Consider the following 27,095-nt stretch of genomic DNA (forward strand, 5'->3'; position numbering starts at 1 on the left):
GTGGAGAGCTGCAGCCTATGCAGTGGTGGCAGGGAGCAGCACTGGGGGTGCTGTCCCCCAGTTGCCCCTTTTCTCTGGGTGGTGCCAATCCTCCACAACTCCTGTCCGTTCCCTGCCGCCGATGCACTCTGTGTTACGTGCAGACAGCTCCTGCCCTTGGAAAGGGACAAATGGTGCAACAGAGAGGAAGGAGCAGAAGGAGAATGACCTGAACTCCGGCAGCGAAGAAGCGGCACCAGGGCTGGCACGGTGCTTGCGGGGAGGCCACAGCGCAGACATGGCTGGGCCTGCCAGGCTGACAGAGAGGGGCACCCAGCTCCCATCATGGTACCATGATTATATCCAAATCCCTAGAGGCTGGGAGGGATGTGCACACAAAGTTTCTCTCTCAATGCCACCCAACTGAGAACACGGCGGCGGCGGCAGCGCTTGCAGACTCCGTTGTTTCCTATTCAGTTGCGGCACACAGCACGGACGTTAACCGACCCGCACAATAGCTCAAGCGAAGCAGACAGATACTACAACCAGCAGATTATGATCACATCCATTTTACAAGCAGGGAAACAATGGCCAAAATGAATCAAGCCCATCTGACGTGATGAATCAGACACTGAACGACAGCGAGAAATTGAAAGTGCCTGGCTTAGAAACTGTGCTGGAGTCCATCAGACTGAGGCAGCTGTGTCTGCATTGAGTAAATGATTTGCAAACAATTGTTTCAATCTCTGAACTGCTAGAAAAGTTTGCCTGAGGATTTCCAGTTATTGACACTAGCTGGCAAAGTCCATGATCAATTTTCCAGTGTTGATTTTGTTCTGAGTGTTGATGGCTACTTGACTCATCAGTTACACTAATGGAAAGCCATACAGCCTCGCTGTTACCCATTGATACAGTATTCCTTCCCTTTTTCACAGCTGCCAACTCAATTCCTCCATCCTGAAAAAGACAATTCCCTAAATAAGCAGGGAGTACAGACACAACTGGAGTCAAGGATGTGCATTCAAGACTGTTTCAGGAGTTTTCTTTGTGTGGTGAATATCTCCATTATTAGGTGCTGAAAATAGATTCTAGGCTGCTCTTCAAAATCTCCCATCAAACCAACAGGACAAAAACTCCATGACAATCTTCCTACAATAAACATTTTGTTGCTTGGCTCATTATCGCCTTGTAACATTCTGCTAAGTCCCGCCATCGAGAAGAATAAGGAGGATGTCTAAACTTTTTGTGCCTCTGAGAGCATGTGCTCAAAAGCAATCACGACCTTGAGAAAAACCCACACTCAGCTGGGACCTCAAACCTCCCAAGCAGCTCTGGATTTGGTGTGAGAGTGCACAACTGCTGCTTCTCCTTCCGACACTGAAACCCTTTCTTTCCCAGGATAAGAGACAGGCTCACTTCTAGTACTTCAATGAAACACTTCTCAGACTTATCTCTAAGGAAGTTGCACTCATTCTTGGGCTCACTGCAGGCATTTCCTCATGGGTCATTACTACTCAACAACAGCATCTAGAAAAACTGAAGTGAAATATGTTTGGAGAACTAGATTGAAATATGTTTGGAGAACTAGATAGAAGGGTAACAGCACTACAACATCCTTTCAAGACTATTCTCTTATCCCACAAAGAGACACACGGAGCCAAAAGCAAAGGAGCAGCACAGGAAAAGAAGGAAAATTTATTACAAAATCTTTTGGTGGATGCTGGATTGTTAGAAGCCATTCGTCCACAATGGCCCTAGACTACACTTCTACTTGTAAAGCTTGGCAAACAGCACTGTACTAGCAAAGATACCATGACAAATCCCAACAGACCTGATGGAGCCTTAGAGTGGCAAAACCCATGCTATTTTGTAACTTTATCTACTTTTTATTGGCATACAACAACCTTGTTTCCAATTTTGGACTCTGGGGCATACTTACCGCAGCCCTTAACTGGCATAGATATAGTGACAGAAATCTCATGTGCAACAGCAATCCATTAGTTATCTTTCAAACCATCATTTTTATTTTGTTCATAGTTCATCATTTAAAATTTCCAAAAGTAATTATAATATTTGTTTGTTGTGTTTGCTTTTCAAGGAGCCTATCTACTAGATGAAAAGCTCTGCAATTATGTGCAAGACTTGAATTTACTTGAAAAGCAGCTTTAAAACTGGCAATTGTAATTTTGGAAATTTTATAAAGCAATGTAAGGTCTTAAACCAGATTAGAAACAAAGTGCACCCAAAACACCTCTTCTAGACACCATCGAATGACACCAAACTTCCTTTGTAAACAACAGCTACATGACAGACTATATATTGATTCAACAAATACAGGTTTGGGAACCAGCTCAAATAAATTGGTACAAATGCAGAGTCTTACTGCCTCATATTCATCATCTTATCAGTGACCATCCGGTCTGAACTGAACATGTGTTTTTCCCAAAGTTACAGTTGCTTTTGAGCATGTGCTTTCAAAATGACAAAATTAAAAAGGGTCAGCAACCACCCTATTCTTCTTAATGGTAGGAAGTACAGAGTACTTGAGTCATAGCAATGGCCTCATTTGCACATGCACACATATTATCTTACACCAGTTTGAAGACAGTTTAAATCATGCCAATGCTGCATGTCACAATTAGGATTCACTAAGAACATTTACACAACCATTTATTACAGCGCATGTGATAAGAGGTAACACATTTAGATGTAGCTTTCAGTTGTATGCCTACTTTATGGGCTAATTCAATATGTCATAGTTCATAATCTTCAACACGAGCATGTGCCTGAAGGAGTTACACTGATGTAATGCAGTCAAGTTTTAATTAAATTTGAATGTCTGCATCTTGTCAGCTGTATGAATCAAAACTCGCCCAAACTGGTAAATATGAAGACAAGACCTCCTTAAAGGCTTTGCCTTGGTGAATACTTTAAAACAAAACAAACCCAAAACATTATTTACCTGTACATCTGCATTTATATTAGACCTCTTACATAAACAGACAGCATACACAGCTATGCTAGTAGCACTTCCACAAACTTGATGCAAATGAACAGATGTATTTCACATACAGAAAGCACTTCTATTTCCCCACAAGTCATTTCTACCAAGACACGTTGTAAATAAGGGTTTACGCACGGAACTCCAAAATACAAAGCATTAGTAGCACAAGTAAGGGTTTTAGAGAGATAAAACTTGTGGTTCAAAGGGCTTTCTGCACCTGCGATGAATGCAAATTCTACAGAGTCAGAAAGGTAGTTAAGTCAATTGTATATCCTGTGGGTTTCATATACGTAACTTACTTCATCAAGTAGGAGTTCCCCCTCCGAGGTGAAAGGAGAGAATATACCAGAAAATACCATGGGTATTTCCTCAAGCCTCTTGTATCGGATTTGCGTGGCAAGCACTACGAGGGCTGCTATGGAGAGAATTAACTCCATCTCAGCCAGACCCAATACACCTCTGCCCAAGTCAGAGGAAATTTCAAGCAGGTGCTTAAATTTAATCACACTTGTTGTGGTTTAACCCCAGCCGGCAACTAAGCACCGCACAGCCACTCACTCGCCTCCCTCACAGTGGGATGGGGGAGAGAATCAGAAGGGTAAAAGTGAGAAAACTTGTGGGCTGAGACAAAGACAGTTTAATAGGTAAAGCAAAAGCTGCACATGCAGCAAAGCAAAACAAGGAATTCATTCACCACTTCCCATGGGCAGGCAGGTGTTCAGCCATCTCCAGGAAAGCAGGGCTCTGTCATGCGTAACCATTACTTGGGAAGACAAAACACCCTAACTCGAAACATCCCCCACTTCCTCCTTCTTCCCCCAGCTTTATATGCTGAGCACGACATCGTATGGTATGGAACATCCCTTTGGTCAGTCGGGGTGAGCTGTCCCAGCTGTGTCCCCTCCCAACTCCTTGTGCAGCCCCAGCCTACTCGCTGGTGGGGTGGGGTGAGAAGCAGAAAAGGCTTTGACTCTGTGTAAGCACTGCTCAGCAATAACTAAAATATCCCTGTATTATTAACACTGTTTTCAGCACAAATCCAAAACATAGCCCCATACTAACTATTATGAAGAAAATCAGCTCTATCCCAGCCAAAACCAGCACAACACTGAAGTCTGTGCCTTACCACAAAGAGTTAAACTCCACTGAATTTCACGCATATTTTTATTCCAAGGTGTTTTGCTGAATCAAGCATTATAAGATTATAATGTTACATACTACTAGGTTTCATAATTACAACATTATCAAGCTGCAAAACACAATTATGTGGTATTCGCTATTGAACTAATTCATTTGTATAGTACAAGTCAAGTATAATTTAGAGAGCAACTCTGATGAGAGCTTTATTGAAAGTGACCTGCCTACTGGAAGGTGTGAGAATACCTTTGTTGCCTGCACGCTTTGAAGATGATGATAAAAGAGTGATATGCTAGATCATTACTGTGAAATACTGAAAATGAGCCCAACCTGCAATGCTCAGATCGATATTGACAGAGAAACAAGACCACCCCATCAGATTTGAGCTTTCTTCTCTTCTTCTGGTTAGCCTGTGAAATTACGCCACAGGTATTCTTATGTGGACACTTTTACAGTGCAATATGTCTCTCTCTCAGGGTTAAATTGAGACTAAAAGAGCAAGAACCATGGAAAACAGTATTTCACAGTTCTTATTTTCTGTCCTTTAGAGACATCACCACTAGGGCAAGAGGAAGTAGCAGCACTAGTTTTTCAGATTTCAGAAACTTCTTATGCGTATGAAAATCTTGTTCAATAAGGTGAAAAGACTTTTCCTTCCTCAAGTTCTCAGAAAATGAACATTTAAGGTATTATGAAACAACTGGCCTAAGAAATTTTTCCTAGAAGTTAGTAAAAGAATAACCATCTCATAGTCTTAGACAATATTCTGTTGTCCAGGAACCAAACTTTAGAAGAAATACACCTCTGAACTTAAGAACAGCTGCAATATTTAGAACCATACTAAAAAGAACATGCTTTTAATATATTAAAAAAAAAAAAAAGCACAACTTCATCACTTTCATTTCTTTCCCACTCCTTGCTGCTTCTGCTTTTTCAGCATGTGGATTTCAATGTTTTCCAAATCACATCATGAAAATAACCCAACCTATATAAGCAGGTACATGTAATAATGTTTCAGTTAGATTTTCCTTGCAGACTATTTGTCTTAAATTATACAAAAAACTAAAGATGTTTAACTTATATACAGAGCAATTATCCTTTTGCAGGTAGATCATGTTATAACAAGTTTTCTGGTAGTGAACCGTGTTCAAAGCATGAGAAAGCTTGGGAGATTCAATTCAGGAAAACTTGTATTACCATGTAATGATTAATTTCAATATGACCTAGGTGTCTTTTTAATTAGGGATGGACTTCAACGCAAATTTAGTTTTGTACATGGCTATGCAACTGCAGAGAGCTTTGAGCAAAGGTTCATTAGAATTTCCACACCACTTCATCAAGGAAGAACCAGAATCATCCTCTCCCATTTTTACAGCCTGCTATGAAACTCAAGGTCTTGAAATTTTGTCTGATTTTGTAAGAATGCTGCTACGACACTCTTTACCTTCAGTGAAAGAGTATTATAATTACTACAGACCCTTAGCTACCTGACAGCTACATAAATTAGCTATTAATTAAAATTAAATATCGATATATGGCTATAGATGTGTGCACTTTTATAATTTTTTTAACAGCCAGTCACCTGATTAATGACTGCATTTCCCCCTCATTTCAAAGCACAGAGTATTAAAGGAAATTTGTGGGATAATGCACATCCCAAAGCAGAAGACTGTTATCTCTGAAAAAGTTATTCGATAGAAATTAAAGACCCTGCTTTCCCCTTTCACAACTTCAAGACTTTTTGTCCATTTCTGTGGTCTCCTTCCCTTCCTCTCACCCCCTCCTCATTCAATTTGGTTAAATTAATAATATTGTCTCAGAAAAATAATTCACCATTCACAGCCTCAAAAGCTCTGGATTAAAATGCAGAAAAATCCTGCTTCCATGCTATGGCACTCCTTTGGGTAAAAATTCTAAATGAAACATATTTTTTTGTACATTGAACCCAATGTTTTCAACATTGGCATCTCTCAGTTCTAGCATGCGTAAAGTTCCTCTCCAGGCAAGACAATGGCAACCTAACATCAAGGTAGGCAAGGGAATATTAAAAAATGCTCAGGGAAAAAACTGAATTGAAACTCCGTACCGTAATCAAGAACATACATTGCATGTCATCATCCTGATCCACTTAAGGCACTGTGACAAATTCCCCAGGTTTAAATTTAACTCCACATTTAATTCCAAATTAACATATCATTAAGTGCTTCAAAATAGGCTGAAGAGTCTAAATTAAAATAAATAAACAACCCCCCCAATCATCACTGACATTTCTGCCAGATGAATCAGCACTCATTATTCCCTCTCAGTCTTGTGTGAAGTAGAAAAAGCCAAGTACATTTCCATCCTAAATAAGTAGGTTTTAAGGCTTATAAGTGAAACTGCCCTGCAAAAAAGCATTTATATGAAAAACTGCTACAGAATTTTATTGTCTTATTTTCTGAAAATAATTATTTATTTATGAATTATTCATCAGTCTTATTTACTGATAAAAATGATCAGATTTATTTGCCAACCTTATAATACAGTAAAACTCAACACTGCAGTAGAACCTAAAACTCTACCACTTTCTAACACCTGAAAGAAGTCAGTTACGCATCATTTTCTATAAACACTTCTAAAGATCAGAGTACGAATCCCACAACAATTTCTGATGCGTACTCAACTTGGAGGCAAGCTTGACAGTCACTAAATACTCCATAAAAATATATAAATCTGAGCATTAATTTGTTGCACCTGATTCCCTTAGTCAAAAGGAGCATTTTTTATTTGACTCACTTGTAATAGTTTAAATCAGAATTCACCAAAACTGACATTATGCAGCATCTGCTTCAGAGAAAATATATTTTTCCTATTTATTAACTGCAGTTTTAGCGCTTGATAGGCCAAACGTATCCTGGGTTGTCCGAGTATTCTAGAGGGATGTATTTACTAAATTTAACAAATATATCCGTTAAGTGGGATAATGACCTATTTTGATGACTTTTACGCTGTTTTTCAAATGCATGATCTAATAGAAGGAAGCAGAACAGTGAAAGGACTGGAACCCCACCCAGGTAGCACTGTTCAGGAAAATGCATTTTTCAATTAAATTGGGCATATGAGAATCACACAGCAGGAGAAAGCTGCACTGATGAAAGATTGCTTCATTTGTAATCCCATGTGCATAGGAACTGACTGTTGGACTACTGCAACATTTCCATCAATCCAGCCATTCTGTAAAATCACATATCCTCAGTAATTCTTTTCCCTTTTTATCTCAATAGTAAGAGCTTGTCTAGCAAGAATACATCAGATACTCTTGGCCATATTAAGCACCTGTAAATTTTCACTCTGCACATCTGAAGAGAAAGTTACGCTTGAGTAAAGCAAAACTTAGTAACTGTTGGGATTAGAGGCATATTCAGCCCTCCCCCTCAGGATACCTGCCCATAGTGATGCATTTTAGACTTCAGTGTTTGAATTCCCCTGAATAACAATTCCAGAGGCTGCTCTGCGAATGACGACTGACATGCTAGCTCTTTAATATATCATATATAAAGCTGTAATATATAGCTTGTGCAGACACTCTGTAACTGGTTCTCACTAGACACTTGCAGTTTGCTGGCATGTAAGAATTAAGATGATTAATTTGCTTCTTTCACAATCTAACACTCCCTATTAGGAATCTCATCTTCGAGTGAATCACACAGAATGACACAATTGTGTTTCCAAACCAAGTAACTGGGAAAAGAAAATCCATCATTCAACATTAAGTATGAAGTGGAAGCTGTTGTTGGAGCATCTGTGCTCCCATGATTTTGGGCTGCTTCAGTACCTGTGGACACTGACATCATTGATTTGATTTAAGGTGACAGGAAGATGACATATTTATGAATTAAATTACATGTATATTCAGTGCATCAAGAAAATTTTCAATAACTAAGCATAATGACATTTCTGTAAGTGGGCAATGTTTCACCAAGCCAGTGCTTCCCCATCTGAATAGAAGCTATGCATTCAGAAAGTCAAGCTCATCTGAGCTAACCTGCTCTCAGATCATATTTGCAAGCTGGACAACTGCAAGATGTTTTCAGATTTTAGTTATCCATCCAATAAAAGAATGATATCTTAAATTTGGCACATGATGAACTAACTTATTAGTTCCTTAAAGTATAATGGTAGAAGCAATTATCAAGAAATACAAATGAAAAAGGCCGACAGAAGCCATGCCGCCTCATAAAACAGTAAAATGAGACTTTAAAAAAATTTTAGTAGCACCACATGCTTTATCTGTATTGTCTCAAAAACGAGTGCTCCAGCTTTTCTTTTCACTTACACCAAAGACACGATACAGCAGGAAATCAACTCAAATAGGTGTTTATGAACAAATCTGTAACTATGAGGTAATCCTGACCTACGATGCCTTTAAAAATCAAATATATCCATTATACTGATTTAAAATAATACATACACTCCTATATATTCAACATTGTCATACAACTGTAGCCCCTCTACCAGCAGAAACAATGCCCTCTAAGACAGAATTTCTTGGCCTGTTGTTTCCACGACATCAGAAAATGACATGTGAAATGACTGCAGAGTTAGAAAATCCCCACCAAATCCACACATTTCCATGTATCCAATTAAACAAGAAAAAATAGGAAAGAATACAACCAACCACTAGACAATTATTAAAAGTTTAGTGCATTTTTAATTAATTCTAGGATGCAAATCCATTGTGCGTAAAGTCACCTGTAGACTCCTCCAGAGAGATATTTAAAAAAAGCTGTGAAATGGACATGGTACAAACCTCAACCTGCTGCCACTGTGAGCCCAGAGCGGTCTCTCGGTCATAAACTTCCTGTGGGACCTGTGGTGGGGATGATAACTTGCTATTTAAAGAGGAGCGTCTATGAAAAAATACTTCAGGCTAGAGTAACGGATAGGATATAGAATAGAGACTTCAAGAAGGACCTACCAGGACAGAGTGCACTAGCCATCAGCTCCTGAAGAAAATAAAGGCAACACTTGCAAACCTCCCCTGCTAAAGGATGAATTATTTAGAATGAAAGATTTAAATACCCACTGAAATAGCAGATGCCCAGAAAATAAAAAAATTACTTTGTTTATAATCTGAGTCCAAAATTATTCTCAGAAGTTCCTGGTTTTCAGTTCTAACACTTGGATCACGAGACCAGATTTCCTTAGGAGCGCAAGTGAAACAAAACAGTGTTTTTCAAACGAGAGGAAAAATATTCTCTTAATGAACTTCATAAGACTTTTTTATTCTGATGAAATTTCTGAAAAGCAGATGGAAAACAAGATATCTTTCCCTGATGAAAAAGCCACCATAATCCGAAGTCATGTGAAGCCATTTATCCTTTTCACAGTATCTGTAAGATCTGGAGGATCTGGTCTTTTACTGACTAAAGTCATGTTCACAATATTTACGAGATTAAAAGAGGGCTTTGTGCACACAAGAATTCGGATTCATATCTTTTTCCGATGAACATGAGCACCCATGACAAGACACAATAGACCATTTAGCTACAAAAGATGGGAAGGATATAGCATGCTACTAATGAAAGCATTTGAGAACATCAATGTCAGTGAAATGCATTTATAACTATTTTAATCATCTACTATTCTCTGCCTAATTTTCTATGACAGTTAAATAATCTGGACAGATGCTTAGAAGATGAAAATGTTGCATCTATTTCCAGGATTTTTTACCTTCTCTCCTAAGCTGCAGCAAAGGACATATTTTACTAGCAGATAGAGATGAGTCTCCAACCTGGAGAAGTAACTGAGGTTCTTCAGTTCTTCCAAGCTCCTGAATGGTGCGCAGAACTTACAAAGCCTCAGCAACACGGAACTGTCATTCTAGCTGGCAAGTACCTTTGCTTATTAAAACATAACAGACTAAGGGAGGACAGTTAGTTCACAAGAAGTGCAAAGTCCTGCACCTGGAGAAGAACAACCCCATGCACCAATATACGCTGGGGACTGACCAGCTGCAAAGCAGCTTGCCAGAAAAGAACCTGGGGGTTCTGGTGCACACCAAGTTGAAAATGAGACAGAAATGTGCCCTTGCTGCAAAGAAGGCTAATGGTATCCTGGGTTGCATTTGACAAAGCATTGCCAGCAGGTGGAGGGAGGTGATCCTTCCCCTCAGCACTGGCGAGGCCACACCTGGAGTGCTGTGTCCAGTTCTGTGCTCCCCAGTACAAGAGAGACATGGACATACTGGAGAGAGTGCAATGAAGGGCCACAAAGTTGACGAAGGGACTGGAGCATCTCTCCTATGAGGAAAGGCTGAGAAAGCTGGTACTGTTCAGCCTGGAGAAGACAAGGCTCAGGGGGATCTTATCAATGTGTATAAATACCTGAAGGGAGGGTGCAAAGAGGATGGAGCCGGACTTTTTTCAGTGGTGCCCAGTGACAGGACCAGAGGCAATGGGCACAAACTGAAACACAGGAGGTTCCCTCTGAACATCAGGAAACACTCTTACTGTGAGGGTGAGTGAACACTGGCAACTGGCTCTGTGTGGCCCTGCTTGAGCAGGGGGCTTGGACCAGATGATCTCCAGAGGTCCCTTCCAACCTCAGTCATTCTGTGATTCTGTGACATCGGTTGATTCCCCACATAAACAGAATATATCACCTTGCTCCAACAAATAGCTCAGTGGTATCTTACTGAGCTATTTATGGCATTTAAATAACTATAAAAGTATTTTATAGAAGTAACAAAGTGGCAAAACTGGTGACTTAGTAAAGACCATAAGCTTGTGATGATTAAAAAAAGACTACCTGAAAGAAAAAAAAAAAAAAAAAAAAAAAAAAAAAAAAAAAAAAAAAAAAAAAAAAAAAAAAAAGCACTGAAGAGTCAGTCTCTCTCTCTCTCTCTCTCTCTGAACTAGCCAAATACTTTAAAAACCAATGTCCTTGGGTGGAAGAGGTCTTAATTGCTTATCAGGCAGTCCACCTGGGCCATATCATGTCAGTATTTAAGCATACAAAATCCATCTAAACGCTACTGTGTAAAGCTTAACACAGAATTCATTTGCTTTTGTGGGAGCACTCTCTGCTATTTTTAACCACTGACCGAGAAATATATTTTCTGCTAGAGTTCTAACAAATCATCTATTCAACTGAATGCTACAGGGCTTCAAGGGAGAAGATTAAAGGTAAATAACCACTTCACAGAAAATTCAGATTTTTCTTTGGAAAGCTAAGGTTACTGGATATGCACAAATATGTCAAGTCAATTATGGGGAGAAAGCACAGGCATAGTTAGTGCTGGAAGTCACTCCAGGGTACCGGTACAAATACACATTCTATGAAGGTTGCTTTCCACTGCTTGTTCCAGTTGCATTATCCTTATGGGCAAAAAGGGCAGAGCAGAACAGGAGGAACGGTAAGCCTGTATGATACAGCACAGACACACCAAACGGTCTCTTGAAAACTAGAAGGTAGGTTTTACAGTACCTTATGGTGAGACCTGCACATAATTGTACTACTTCCAGAGAATCTGTTTAAAGTTTACTGAGAAATTTCTGTACAGTGTAGATACACCCATTAAATCTGAGTGGAAGAATTGCTGCCATGGAAAAATGTGCTGGTTTTAAAGAAACGAGGGTGGAAATTCAACACGTACAGTTTGGCAAAGATGACATTCCCTTGTGTCCAAAATTGAAGACACTCCCTCTCAAGTACTAGCCAAGTGCCTGGCACAATTTAGAAACGACAATTCCATTGACCTCCAGGATAGCAGAAAGTATTAAACATAACAGGAATTGTCCAACCTTCCCCAGCTACAGATTTTTATAACTACTGCAGCCGCACACTGGATTTGTGACTGTTTATTTTACCCTGGTTAAAAAGTTCCAACTCCACTTGACTCCTTTTTAAAGAGAAAAAGAAATACTAACTGGAAAGTATGGACAACCAAAACCAGAGAGGAACCGCTTTTCTTCAGAAAGAACATCTTTAGTTTCCCAGTCCTCAGCTTGCTTATCTGCATCTCCATCTACTGCTAGAAAGTGCCTGTATTTAACAAGCAAGTGGACCTCTCCAGTGCCTGTTCTCAAGAACAGTCAGAGCCCATGCTTACACTAGCAAGTTGTGAAGTGGAACAACACAGTAAATAGGGACGACTGAGACATTTGTTACCAAAATGTACTCCTATGTGAGCTAAAATGCTACTGTAGACAGACCCAGGAGGATTTACATTGACTGGATTAAGCAGGTTTGCCAACTGGTGCAATAACCAGCTGTCCTAAGGATGAGCAACACTGATAACAATTCCTCATCTTTCTCCGTGTCAGCTCACTGAACTTGGTCTGTTCCAGTACAGATAAATCCTCGAGTGCTTATTCATTTACCCATGCTTCAACATTCCTGTTTTCCTTTACCAGAAAAAAAAAAAATTAAGGCATTATAACCACTCTGATACAAGACTCTAATTGCATCAAGCAACTGCTAACAGTACTTTTGCTTCTAGTCTGAGAGGAAGACTAGAACTGCTCCCTATGAAGCGGACTAGAACTGCCACCTCCATGAACAACAAGCAATTTCAAGAATTTTCTAGTGTAATGTACTGAAATTGAGTCATACAGTAATTAGTGTTCTTACTTGATATGAACTATACCATTTTGTACGATCCCATTCCAATACCCCTGGTAACCTTACAACATCCTTTTAACAAGCTATTGACACACTTAATGTATGTCAACTTCCCTTTATTATTCTGATACCTCAATATGGCAACCCAACTTCAAATAAAAGTGCAGAAACCCTAAGCATCGCTTCATGATTTAAAATATTGTTTTGAAGGTAGAGTTCTTCCCTTCAGCTCAATCTTAAGACAGAAAGTACAAGGAAGACTTACAGAAAAACAAGACGCTGAGAAGTCCCATTGCAGTCTGAAAGACATTACTAATTACATATTCAAAACACAACACTTTAAGAGAGAGGATGAAGAAAACAATCACAAAAGAAATTGCACCAAACAGGACAGACACAGAATCTGCTTTTGCAAAACTTCTTAAGGAGGATACCACAGAATGAATGGAGTACAGCACCCTAATTCAACTCATGGCAAGAAATGCAGCAAGGCTATGGATTGACTACAGGTCAAAATTAGCAGGTAGAAACAAGAAATTAACAATTAGTCTTATAAATGCTGAAAGACCACAACCAGCTGAGGTAGTGCTAACTTTGCCCTCCACAGATGCAGACTGACAGGTATAGGGACCTAATGGTTAAAGAGGAAGGGTTAAAAGAAAGCAAGTCTTCAGATATCTTTAGTCTGCAGTTTGTCCTATATTTACAGTTTTTTCCTAAAAATACTTCAAAAAAATCTTCACAGGAAGGTGTGAGCCAAAAGTCAAGAGGCAAGTCTCTCTTGCTCAAATTTTGTCATGCTAGCTTGGAGCACACAAATACTTGAAACAGCAGATGACCCACAGCACACCGTATGCATTTGAACACAAGCAGTGATCTGGGGCGTGCTTGTGTTTGTTCTCTCTCCCAGCTATATAATGTGAGTGTGGCAACCAGAACATGCTGCAGAAGAACGGGATAGGCACAGTGGAACAGAATAACAAAATAAGAATAGCTTGATTTTATTTGTCAAGGGACAGATGAAATCATATTCTCTTACTTATTGCTCATAACTGAACGTTTCAGAGCTTAGTTACAATACTGCTGCGGTAGGCGGTGCTGAATATTTCATCAGTGGTGGGCTACTGAGGACATCAGTTTAGAAACAGAGCAGCAAAGACAGAATTAAAAATTCAGCTCACCACCTGCCCATTTGACTGATGCACAAAGCTCTGACGTAGCTTCTAATTCAGAAGCTGTGCCTGCTGTGCCACTCCTAGCAATAAATTGCCTTTTACATACATCGATAAGCAGTCTAATCAAATTAGGATTTAAAGCAGGATGTTCTCAAAGGAACTGCTGATTTCTCTTAAAACCTGCCATTGCTCTCTGAGCTTTTGTACCTATTAAATAGTATGTGAGATTTATCAGAGGGAAAAGGTGCAAACAAATACCAAGGTAACCAAATAATCTGCTCACCTACAGTGGGCAAATAAATACCTCTTCTCAGATTTTTTTTGTGCAACTCTCCTATTCATGGGGCATAGTCCTGCCCATGAGAAACACCACTTAACACCAAGAACTACATCAGCTGCCAAGAGTGACCTGGTTTGTAGTACATTTGCATCACTGCCCCTTGAGAAATCATTTGCAGCCAGAATGCCAAATGGTCTCCTACAGAAATGACCTGCTTAATGCTTTCCAAGCTTTGTCATAACAGTCATGGTCAGACAGTCCTCTTTCTACAACTCATACGCTAATCCTTTTTACCCTGCCCAACATGAGCAAAAGACAGCCAGCAGTATTCTTCCTTACACATCTGTAATTTGCTGCTACAATACGTGCCTGTCACCCTGATGGGGCATTTGCACATTACACGTTGGTCAAATGCTTAGCAAAAAAAATCCTCACTTCATTTAAGTGCTGCTTTCTACCCTTGGGAGTGCTGTGGGTCTTCCTACATATCCATATACTCAAACCAAGACATCTTCTGTTTAAGCCAATGGACATCAACTGCAGATAAGGACTACAACTCTTTTAAATTTGACCCTAACTTCCTGCCACCAGCTCTGCTGGAGTTCTGAAGATAACCAGAAGTTTTAAAAGGCTGCTTTTAGCGTAGAAGCTGGATTTCATATTTTGGATTCTGCACTTTAAAACTACAGCTGTAAGCCTGCCTTTTGAGGTAGGAACTTCAAACATATCCTTTATTTTAAAGGAACTTCAAATGTCCAACTGCTGGATTGTGATTCATCTGATCACCAAGCGTTAATTAAAAAAATCTTCAGATTGTTGAAGAAAACATTCCCTATGCAGCTGCTATGCCCCAGGAATAACTCTAGATTCTATTTCATATAATTCAAATTCATTGCTCAGCATAAAGACTTCAAAAATAACAGACAGAAATTACAAGTGTGCACCTTATCTTCAGGCACATATACTTTCCAATGACAGAACACCACCCATTTCACACGGATGAACCTTTGGTAGTGGACTGTCAGAAAGACATAAGGGAAATTTTAATGTATTCCTAGTTTAGTTTGTAAAAAGTAATTAAATCCCAAGACCTGAAATTCAAATCTGTCAACAGCTAATAATGGAGAAACTGCAAAATGGGGCATAATATTTCTAGCAATGAGAAAATCTAATAAAAACCAGCACCTTATTAGATATAAGAGGAATTAAACCCATGGTACAAGTTCACAGGAAACCAGATCTCATTTATTTTGCTGCTCACAGAACTACTTGTTCAATTTAGGGAAACACTACCTTTGTCAGAGATGTGTCTTCTAAAGTGAAGATTATTCATTCCTCGAGGTGAAAACTGTTCATGAAGAACTCTACAGTAAAGTGTGGAACTAGAAACTGGAAGTATAATGAACAAAAAACCTGAACTAAAACATTAGTCATCTAACTTGCACCCCAGCCTAAGAGAAGAACTATTTTCAACTATGCTTCCTTACATGTAATTCATTATTCAGACACTGTGTGCATAAGAAGTTCTTACCTAGGTTATTTTTCAACTTTTTCACCGACTCAGACTTTCTAAGTCAATGGTTCTAACAAAAGGTATTTAATGAAACATTTTTCTTCTTAATGAGAGTTGTAATATTCCTTGGGAATTTTACAAAGTGCAATTTTATTAGAATTTTACTTCTTCAGAGATTCTGCAGCTGTAACAGGTTTCCTTTTCCATGGATTTAGGAAGAGTACAGAGACTGAAAAATTCAATAATTTCAGAACAGAATTTGAAACAGACTGATCAGTGCTCAAAGCTAGAAGAATACTGTCTCCTTTAACAGATGGGAATGATCTCAACAAACTTTCATTAAAACCAATATGCAAAACCAAGTACACAGCCAATGTTACCAACAAGAAGAATGTTGATACTGAAAGAGAATAGGCTTTCTTCTCATTACTGAAAACTGTTTTATCTAGTACAACCCAGATCTGACAGTGCTTTCTTTTATTTTTGCTGCCTGGTAACCCCCAGTATGAGAACTTACTTTTCATTGCTTTAAACTCCGCAATGCTTTGAAGGGTTTTTAGTATACCCAAACCCACAAAAAAATCAAGGTACCGAAAAAGTACTCAAGAGACTGTGATAGATTTTTTTTCTTTGAGATACCTTAGCTTCTCTCATCATATTACGAAATAATAACCTACTAATTGTAAGCTCTTTTTTCCCCTAAAAATTAGTATTACATTTGAGATTCGGAGAGTCAGATTTTTTAAACCACTTAGCAGTTAATAGACTTTTGCTCCCATATCACTGCACAGCCTCTGAAATTCCCATTCCATTTCAGTATTTGGGAGGAAGAAGACAATTTAGAAGAACGTCCTCACCAACAAGCATTAACATTACCAAGAATAGAAGAAATCGAAACTTCGAGCAAGAAACCCAAGGGAATGATAGCACCGCAGAAAGAAAACAGAGTATTTTGAAGACCTAGCAGTATCAGCATCTCCTTTGCTACAGAAATTATATGCTTTCAAATGACCAATAGGGGTGGTTCCCCCCCCGCCCCACCGGCTGTCTACAACTACAGACTGAGATTGTTGATTGTACCTTATAATTGTGGGACATAGAAACACACAATGAAGGATAATTACTAACTCGGCTGTCTTTTTGTTTCCTCCCAACCCCTTCCCCAACTTCCTGATCTCATCCCCAGCCCTCTCAAAGCTACCTCACAAGTAGAAACACATCTCCTTCCTAACCTGTGCTTTGGGCAAATGAATCCATGACTACTCCCTGTCCATCTTCTCCCTGCGTCCTAAATGCATCCTAATCCTTACCGCAATGGCACGCCTCCCTCCCTTGTGTTTTAAAGAAATCAATGATTTATTTAGTCAGCTGAAGCTGGTTATTTGTGAAACTAATCCATTAACTGCCATTTGGCAGAGCATTACATCTTGCAACAGCTTTTTGAGCTGTTCCAAAGGCAATGACCATCCCATCTCCGGCCTCTGCATTCAACCATGTATTATTTTTCTTGAAGCAGCACATTATCAACATGATGTCCAGCGCTGTGGCTATATCTGAAATTAATATAGGCTAACTGAAGTTGCCTTGCTGCAATAGCAGCACACAGCAGAGTCTGAGTGCTGTGATGGAGATCCCTCTGTTGCAGCAATGACACAGCCAAGGGCAGGAACATGAACAGAAGAAAGACCATTTTCCCTCACAGCTATCTGCTGTGACAGCACTCAAGGAAAATGCAAACATGGGACTGTTGCTACCTGACTGGTCCACAGCCCAGCCTGTGCGCTGGAAAAAAACATGAGGAGAGGAGATATCCATTTGACCAACTAATGAAGAAGTAAATACATGACCACTAAGATGCTGCCAAGCTGCACTTAGCAACTTCCAGTTGATACTTGCACTCTTCTCAGATGCTTGGGTCTGTAACTAATTTTTTAGCTGGGAGATTTCCAAAATGTCTACATCAGATAATGTAAATACTTACCACGTAAATCAAATATCCAAACCCAGGAAGGATTTTCTAAATCTCATTGTCAATAGCTGCATCCCTATAGCATGGAGGCTGCAAATGTAAATTAACCTATTTCACGGAAGACATTTACAACAATATGATGATGCCACTGCATGGGTTATACAGGATTTGCCTTCCAAGTATTTGTTATAATTTAAGAACATTGGCAAGTTTACTCTCCTATTTTTCAGCTGGGACAGTATACCAATAGCAGAAGTAAGATGCTATATTTTAGCTTTTGGTGGTAATTTCTCATCACAGAAATATTTCCCTTTTTCTGCATTAGCAGTTTGCATACCAACTTCATCCTGGATCTCCTCTGCCACAGCAGGCACGTTGTAGAGGAAGGAGAGAGACTGGTTCATGCGTTCATATATCACACGTAGATGTGTCATAACCTAAGGAAATAAAAGTATTTTAAGGAGGGGAATACTACAGTTAATTTGACATTATCACAAATTTTATAGGTTATAGGGAGCAAGACAGTTTTCACTTGTGCTAGGTATAAGATTTCAGTATGCTCTAGGTATTGAAACTGTCAAATCCATTGCAAAATTCACCTCTCCCCTATAGCTGCTACAAAAGTAGTGCTCTAGATGCTCTTCCATAGCAACTACCTGAAATCCTAAGGGAGTGCAGTAATTTAAAGTAGGAGTTTACATTTGCTGTGAGGCAGAGAATGTACACAAGCAGCTGTTGTGGCAGAAATCCACAGCCTCATTTACCCTTCAACACCATTTACATTTGCCCATATCTGTAAGTTTTCACATAACATGCAAACCAAGTGAGGCGCAATGATTGCTGCACCAAAATGTTTCAGCTGTTTGGTTTTTTTTTCTTTACGCTAATATCGCAAAAAGAAACATCTCTCTGAAAAAAGCTTCAATTTTCTTGGTAAAAACATGTGCAAGCATTTTCAGCTGGAAACAAAAATATTTCCACCCAGAAGCATTACTGCATTATCTCATGTGATCGCAACTCTATTGCCTCAGGTTCCTGCACACTGCTACAGGCTGAGTCACGACATCCCATGATATGCTCCACCAGGGTACTCTCCACAAGTATCACTTCTCTTCAGTAGAAAGTGAAACTGAGGTGCATCTTAGAAGACTGACAGGGCAAATGACTTGCAGATAGCAATTTTAATGAAACAACAGTATGATTTCTTCAAACCCAGCTATAGCATTTATGCTTTTGAACAAAATATTTTGTTTTCCACTTTTCACTGAAAAAAATTTTCATGAACAGATCCTCCAACCTACATTCCCCCAGCCTTCTGACCAATTCAAGAAGCAAAAATACTATAGAAATACTTATTCCTATGATGATATACTAAGCAATACACTGCACTTCTTATATTTAAATGTCAGTTTCCATTCCTCACCTGTGCTGCCACACAATCTGTAGTCTGCAAAATTTCACTGGTTTTTGTTATTAAATAAACCAGTGTTTTAGAAACTAAAAAGACATGTTAGATGCAAAAGGACATGCTTTAATGTTTAAGACAGGGGAAAGACAACCATCACTGCAGAGGACTCTTACAAGTGTGCATTTCTAACTCTACCAATTTCAAGACAGCATGATCTCAGTGTAGAAGTCTGGCTGGAATGGATGAGAAGCCTAATATGCAAATTGTGCCATTCAAGGAGGTATATGGTTTTGATTTGGCTTTTAGCAATGCCAGTCAGTTCCAAAACCATGACTGGAACAACGCTTCCCATTGCATCCTGCAGAGGGAACAGCAGCAGATTCTGCAGATTACAGCACACCTTTTTTACAGTTTATCCTTTGTGCCTACAATTTTAATTGCTGTTTTGAAAGCCAGCTACTTCTTCAATCTTTTTTTTTTTTTTTTTCCTTTCTCACCCTCCATGATTTATGAAGGCAACATAAAAGCTGTTCCAAAACATACAACATTGAGGACTGCAGTAACATTCAGCAGTTAAAATACCATGAACTACAGTGCCTATTTTAAAAGAACATGTTAAACTCGAGTGCATCGCAGTAATCACATTTATAGACACTATAAGTACCTCTGCGATGACTATAGAAAGGTTGATTTCAGTCAGATGGCTACACCACTTCTGGTTCTGCCACTTCAGCTGAGGGAAGCACAACCATGTGTGGTTGCTAAATCTATTACTGACATTTTTCCAGGGGTATTATTTACCAAAGCACTAATAAAGGTTCTGGGCATTAATGCTGTGGAGGGCTCCTCAGGAAACGCCCGTGACTGACTCACTGACTGGACAGACAGAAAACATAGTTTTCAGTTCTTCTAAGACAAATTATACCCACCCTACTCCTACATCACTACATCTTTGGTCAGAAAGCAGATTATTTTATATTGCACGTAAAGCTATCCACAGAAAGGAGTCAGGTATTTTTTAAAGAAATAGGTTGACAGAAACTTCACAATGGTTATGAACAAACATGACCCCATTAGCCCTCAGTGGGGATTACCTGAGATCTGATTTGGGCAGCTTTCTTTGGGTCTACCATGCGGACATGTTCAAAGTGTTTGAGAGTATGCTGTCTGTCTTTCTGCTCAGCACGCACATACTTCTTCAGCATGTTGAATACGTGACGAGGCTGCAGGGAAGAAATAGGGAAAAAAAAATCAGTTTAGAATAACACATGTTTTAGTTCCTTGTACTGGAGATGTATCCCAAACGAAAAGCACTTGGTCAGCCGATGCCTGCAGCTATCTTCTGAAGGCAGGTCTGACAACTGTAAGGAGCATCTGCTCACTCAACCCATTCAGCAGGATGCACCGTTAAATAGTAGCTGTAGGTATTAGATAAGGTCCCTGGGGAGGGCATTCAGATTTCCTTCCTGACCATAAGGGGAAGTTTGGTTGTTGCATTTTCTTGTCTAACTGCTACACTATTGACCCAACAAGACAGCAAGTGCCACCTTAGCATGCGAGTTAATGGGTACCCAACATCAATTTCTTTTGGGCTTTCCTTCCATTCTCTCCAGCTACTTCTCCTCTCCCCCAACTCAGGAAACTCCCATGATCCAAGCTCCCAGTTTTGCAACCGTCACCACCACCAGGCAAATCCCTCCCAGAAGATCCCCTGAAACACGGACTCCATCGGAAGCATTTCAAAGATTCCCCACATACGCTCTACTATGCTGAATACTCAACCAGTATCAACGTCTGTCAACTACAGTTAAACTTTAGCAACAAAAAAGATTACAACTGGTAAATTTTTTCAACAGTAAACTGAACATACACATTCAGATTCAAATCAGAAAGTAACCTGCCCGACAGCTGCACAGAAGACCATGTGAAAGCACTACTCTAAGCCAAGGAATAACCGTCAGACTTCAGTGCAAAATTTAAAAAAAATAAAGAACAAACGAACAAAAAATCCCACAAAAAGCTCCTGTCCTGTCACTACTGCTATGCCACCAGGCAGAAAAGAAAGAGGAAAGGAACCACTCAGCTGAGGTACAGAAGGTACACATCCAGAATACACAACTGACTGAAAAGTCGTAAGAAAAAAGAGCCACCTACTTGGTTCTTCTCAGCTTGGGTGCCAGATCTTACAAAACTCTTAGTCTATGTACATATTGCAGGTGATTTTAAATTAGTAAAACCTATTAAATATATGCTTTAAGGCATATAACTGAATGCAAACAAAGGAAAGGTCTGTAGCTGAAGGGAACATGAAAATATACACAGACTGATAATAGAGCAGTGAAGACTAAGAAATGCGTATTTCTATGTACTTTCCTACACTGTACAATAATACAGTGCCAAAATAGGGAAGTGTTCTCTAGCATTCAGCTAAGACACTCGTTTTAACTCAGTGTTTATGATGGATTCTGGAAATCCTCCCCCCACCAACTCTGCTTGTGCTGTTGGCTTGTGCACCCAACCTGAAGTTGCCGAGCAGCAAAAAGCATGAAGCTGAGGCAGGTGAGAAGAAAGGGAAAGGTGACCTTACTGTGCAGTAGATTAAAGAATGAGCAGAAGTGGTGAACAGCTGGCCTGGGCACTGGCAGGGATACAGGGAAGAGAACGGGGAAGTGACAAAATAAGTGTCAGAGGCTCCGTGCACAGCTTTCCGAAGCAGAAAGAACCGTGTGTGAAGTTGAAGTTTTAAGACTTAAATTCATGGACAAATATAGAACCTAAACCAATTTAACATTTACACAAGAGATGAATACTAAGCTTTGGAGCTCAAAGATTTAAGAATCGCTTCAGCTTAAGAGAAGCAACAGATTTAAAAATGTCTGAAGAAAATAAACCAAAGGTTATTTGAAGAAGATTTGTCAGACAGAAACAGAGAGATGTGAACCCATTCCCTGCCAGAGGATTAAATTCTGTGGCTCCATGACTGAAAATTCATTCATGAGGAAAATAACCCCAAGCCCCCAAAGCCAAGCACCCTGGGATGAAGTTGCAAGAAACTGTGGACAAATGCTGGAAAGTAAGTAATTCTCGCAACGTTTTGGTAATGGCCAAACTGAAATGTCAGGTGTAAAGCTTTATAGGAACAAAGGCTAGAAGACCAGAAAGTTTAACAACAACAAGAAAATTTCAAAAACAGAAAATGTCATTACCTTTCCTGACAATTCAGCTTTCCTTGCCCCCAGAACACATCAAGATAGCAGGTTAGGGCAGACTAGACAGAAAAGGATTAATTTCTATTTCTTCAAGAGATATTCCAATTTAAGTGTCATGTCTAACACCAGAAGGGCATAGTTCTTGTTTTCTCTTAGTGTGTTTGCATCCACTGCAATATGTCAATGAAACTTTTACATTAAGAGTCACAAGCAGACATGTTAATAGGATAACAGTCTTGCAAATACTTGTCAAATACCACTAACAGTGGTAGTCACTTGGGTGAATTGGTAGCCCACCTTCAGTGCCTTTTCTAACATTGACAAATGTCCAAACTTATCACTATAAAGGACAAATGGATACACATGCCTCTAGCATGTCTGGCCAAGAAATATCCCTGTGATGGCAGCAGAAAACCGTAATTCTGGCCCCCACCTGTACCAACCAATATCGCAGCTATTAAGAGTAACTGTTCTTCTGCTCGAGGGAGAGGATATAGAGGGTACACACCACGGGGTACTCTGTGGTTTTGCCTGTGGGACCACAGAGAGGACATGAGGAAATGGGATGCAAAACCCACCTTGACGCTAGAGGCACAGGTACGTGAGTCGCAAGTTTAGGACAATGCAGAAAAAATATTAAATGCAAGGTGTTTCCTTACAGAGGCAGAGACTTTGCTTTTTCTCAAGAAAACCAAAAAAAAAAGCTAGAAACTTGCTGTATGTATGTATACAAGCCTAGAGAGTTTCAGTGTTTTGTTTTTAAAACTAGCCATACAAATGTTTTAATCCTATTGATCTAGTGATCTCGTATTGCCTAAAAGCTTGTGACATTACTCTAACAACAGGTGATTCAAAGCTAAGAAGTCCATGTGAAGCATTCAGGCACCTCGCACAGATGCACAAGGCTTTCCCAGTCAGCAAGGCACCACACTACACACAAGTTCCTAGAGTGGACGCAGGCACCTATAGAAACGACAGGATTCCCTGAATGTAATGTCGAGACCCAAGATACATATGTACCCAGGCTCCCCTGAAGTGGAAGCTGAAATGGATTAGAAGTCTTAGCATATAGATTTGTTATCACACAAACTTTCTTTATTGTGACCTTCAGGAAACATGCCCTGCCTCAATCGTTAAGGTTAATATGGTGTGTCTTTTCTACACTGACCAAAAAACCCCAAAAGGCAGCAGTATCCCCTTAACGTTTGATGTACACTAAAACAGCTCTGCTTCCACCCTGGAAGTCCCAGTCACACTGGATCAGATCAGACCTCTAACCTTCCTAACAACTTTGCAATGCTACTGCTGCATGGCTTCAGGGCTGTGGCTGAAGGCGAAACTGCCGGAGCTGGTGATGGCCAATGGCAGTCCTCCACTGGGCTTTGCATACCTGAGTGTGGCAGTTACTGTAAGTGAGGACCAAGTTCTACTATTAGATAGTAATAAATAAATAAATAGATCATTTTCTCCACAATGCCTAAAACTGTAGGCCTACTGCTTGCAGAGTTTTAACAAATTTCCGGATCAGCAAAAGTACCTCACCCCAAGTCCCACCTCTGTATTGTATTTCATACACATTTTCTTTTAAATGTCATTATTGAGTGAACTGGTTCTGCTTAAAAATCCCACCCATGCAGGCACTTTTTGCAGAGATACGTTCAGCAGTATTCACCCCCAAATCTAGTACACCAAGCAGTGATATGAACTCTTGTGATGGGAGATTAGAAGGGCCACAATGAACTGTCAAGCACGGAGGTGAGGGAAGGCTCCACAGGCTGAGGAGATGCAGCCAGACCCTGTGTCTGAAGCTATTATATTCACAACTGTCTACTACTTCTACCCTAGGCAGGAACCTTCAGATTAAATTATAAATAAAAGTGGTGCTATTATCAGCTAAATTAAGTTCCCAAGGCCTCAGCTTTTACACTGTCTATGGCAGAAGAACAAATGGCTGACATATCCCAAGGCCAGCTTGGCACCTCTTGCTCTTCATAAATAATGTACCAACCACCAAACTTCATTAAAAAATTCTGGGTTCAGCACTTGAAATTCTGCTGCGTGTTCTGCCAAGGAAAACTCAGTGTGCTCACATCTGTAGTCACCTTAATAAAAAACATCTCAGAGTATCTAACTTGTATCAACCACCAGGGGCTACCTAAGCCTCATGAAGTAATTCCACTTTTTGCAGTTGTCTGTACTTGTTTTGTTGGCTTGGTTTTTTTCAGTCTTCCTCTGAAAGCGATCATGATACTGCCAACATGACTTCCATTATCCCCATGTTTTTAGTTACCCTGGCCAACGCGGCTGGTGACTGTCATTTATCCAGTGAAAAGAATGGCCAGTGACTTCTTAAGCAACAGGATCCAGCACCAAATTCATAATGTGTATTATTTCATTAGCAATGCTGTTTAGTTAGGAATAATATTGGCTACTGAGTACTCCAAAACCATGGACTGGCTGGCAAGAAGCTTAAATCCAGTCTTATGGCACACACCCACTAGTCAGGCAAATGCCGGAAAAAAAAGACATGAACACAGCTAATAAGGTGCGCAGCAGGCAATGCAGGGTGAAGCAGTATGAATGTGACCATTACATGCTGCTTCCAACTATTTCAAGCACACACTGTCATGCTGTTCGCTCCCATAAAACTCATTCCAAAGCTCCCACTTCTCAGCAGATTCAAACACCTGTTTTTTATCTAAAACTGAGCACAGATCAATTATAGCCCTTTTACAAGCTATCGTGACAGGCCAACAGATGTACTCATCTCTGCGGGTATTTTTAGTTGTTAGTTTAAAATCCTGTTTATGCTGGAGAATGTTGTCAAAGTAGTATTTTATATAGTTTTCATATGTTGGGACTTGTATGCATTCAATACATTTGGTACAAAGTAGACAGGTTCACAGACTACGTATGCGGTGTATATAGACTACCTAGGCTGACAAAGCACCATTAAAAAGCTAATTTTCTACCTAAAACTGTAGAGAATATGCCTTGCCTCTTATTTGGAAGACAATTCTTTCTGTGAATATATATATATGTACCAGGGCAGAGTTAAGGACCTGTACTGCAACTCCCTGGTTTGAAAGCTTAACCAGGCAGTCCTGACAGCTGGGTAACAAGTTTCCAGCTGTACAAGGCACAAGCCCCAACGAAGCAGAAAATGCTGATGGCTTCTTGGCTACCTGGTGGCGATTTTCAGCCCCACTGACTCTGTAATCCAGTGCCTTTATTTCAGGTAGCATCAGCATCAAGATAAAAGTCACCCCCATAAAGGAATCACATATGAGATCTAAAATGCCCAAAAATCAGTTTCTAGCAAGTAATATATATATACATAAATATAAATGTGAATATATATGCATGCAGATGCCCCTCCATAAACTCTACATTAAACCTAGTCTACTATTTCAGATTTTAAGGGAGTGATGAAACAGTGCAATCTCATTGAGCTTGGAAAATGGAAACATCAAAGGTAGTTTGGATTGCTACAAGTATAACTTACACTTTCCTCATGGAAATACAAAATACTTACTACAGAGAAACAATACAAAAATCATATTAAAGCACTTCTGTGTATTTAAAATACAACTTCCCAGCTCTGTGCCATGGAAATTCCATGGGAAATTCTGAGCTGGCTTGTCATTTTGATCAAATTTCTCCCTAAATCAGAGAGGAAAGTTTCACAATGCTGTATTGTGCTATTTAATCTTGCCTTTAGAGAAAATTCAATCACCAGTCCTTTCTGATTACTGCTCTTGAAACGTGCAACAATTGCTTCTTTTCATTCACTTATTAGGAATACCTTGTATACTGTATTAGGTATATATTTTACCTGCTGTGTTATTAACTTGTGGGTCAAGTTTGACACAGGAGTAGTAGTTCATTTTAGGAACATTCAAGAAAGGCTGGCTTGGATGAATACAAAACTTTTACTCATGGGTGAGACACAAGCAAAGCCCCATCCAGCTACCTTTCATGTGCAGTTAAAGATGCCTTCTCATCATTTCTGCTAATTTATAAAACATGTTACCTTACACATCACAAATACATGGCTATAATGGTACTCAAAACTTCCCTTTTCCTACCCTCCCAAGGACTTTCCTGGGGCAGAATAAAATGGAAACAGTATTTGATTCAATCTCATTATTTGCTTTTCAGGATTTGAACTTACTCAACTTTGACAAATTAAGACAAATTTTATTTCTGCTCACTCCTTTAAAACTTTGCATTTTAGATATAATGAACCTGCCAGGGTTTTGCAGAACTTAATACCCATCTGGAATTGCCTCTTCTGTCTTTAGTTAGCTTGTACAAAAAACCTACCGGCAAGCCTAGGTGTGTGACTATACCATATGCTCAAGCCCACAGACTGGGGAAAAAACAAGACAGTCTGGTTTTGTTCACATAAAAGCCTCAGAAGCTGCTGGAAAATGGAGTTAGGTAACCACATTTCTTGAAGTCTGACTTGGTGTAAAAGCAGAGCTGAAATCCACGCTATTTCACAAAATCCTAAAAAACTAAGTGCATGTGAGAAACTCCACAGCTGTAAGTTTATGTGTTTGGAGGAGCAGAGCTAGATGGTGGAGTATTAGAGCTGGACTGCTCTTTCCTACTGCACAGGAGGATTTTTTATCACTAGATCAGCAGCAACACTTTGGCCTGCCTCCAACTGCATATTTCCACAGCAACCTCGTTGGACTTGGGAAAGGCTTTGAGCTTCCCGAATGCAGAGGCACTGAGTAAGGGCTCCTCTGCAGATCCCTCTTCCATGTCCAAATAGCCAAACTCGACTAGTTTCAGCCTGCACTGTGCTC

At 39.8% G+C, this 27,095-nt stretch overlaps 1 protein-coding gene across 4 annotated transcripts in view; it reads right to left on the reverse strand.

Annotated features, from left to right (window-relative positions):
- The window catches only part of LOC115343587 (amyloid beta precursor protein), a 243,124-nt gene that overhangs the window by 35,024 nt on the left and 181,005 nt on the right, over positions 1-27,095 (reverse strand). For all 4 annotated transcript variants that reach the window (XM_030019716.1, XM_030019719.2, XM_030019718.2 and 1 more), the window contains 2 exons: positions 20,164-20,292; positions 17,999-18,098 (listed from right to left, as the gene is read on the reverse strand). In XM_030019716.1, coding sequence (XP_029875576.1) covers positions 17,999-18,098; positions 20,164-20,292 — 229 coding nt within the window. The remainder of the gene's footprint in view (positions 1-17,998; positions 18,099-20,163; positions 20,293-27,095) is intronic.

The sequence above is a fragment of the Aquila chrysaetos genome, chromosome 7 (genome assembly GCF_900496995.4).
Source record: "Aquila chrysaetos chrysaetos chromosome 7, bAquChr1.4, whole genome shotgun sequence".
NCBI lineage: Eukaryota > Metazoa > Chordata > Aves > Accipitriformes > Accipitridae > Aquila > Aquila chrysaetos.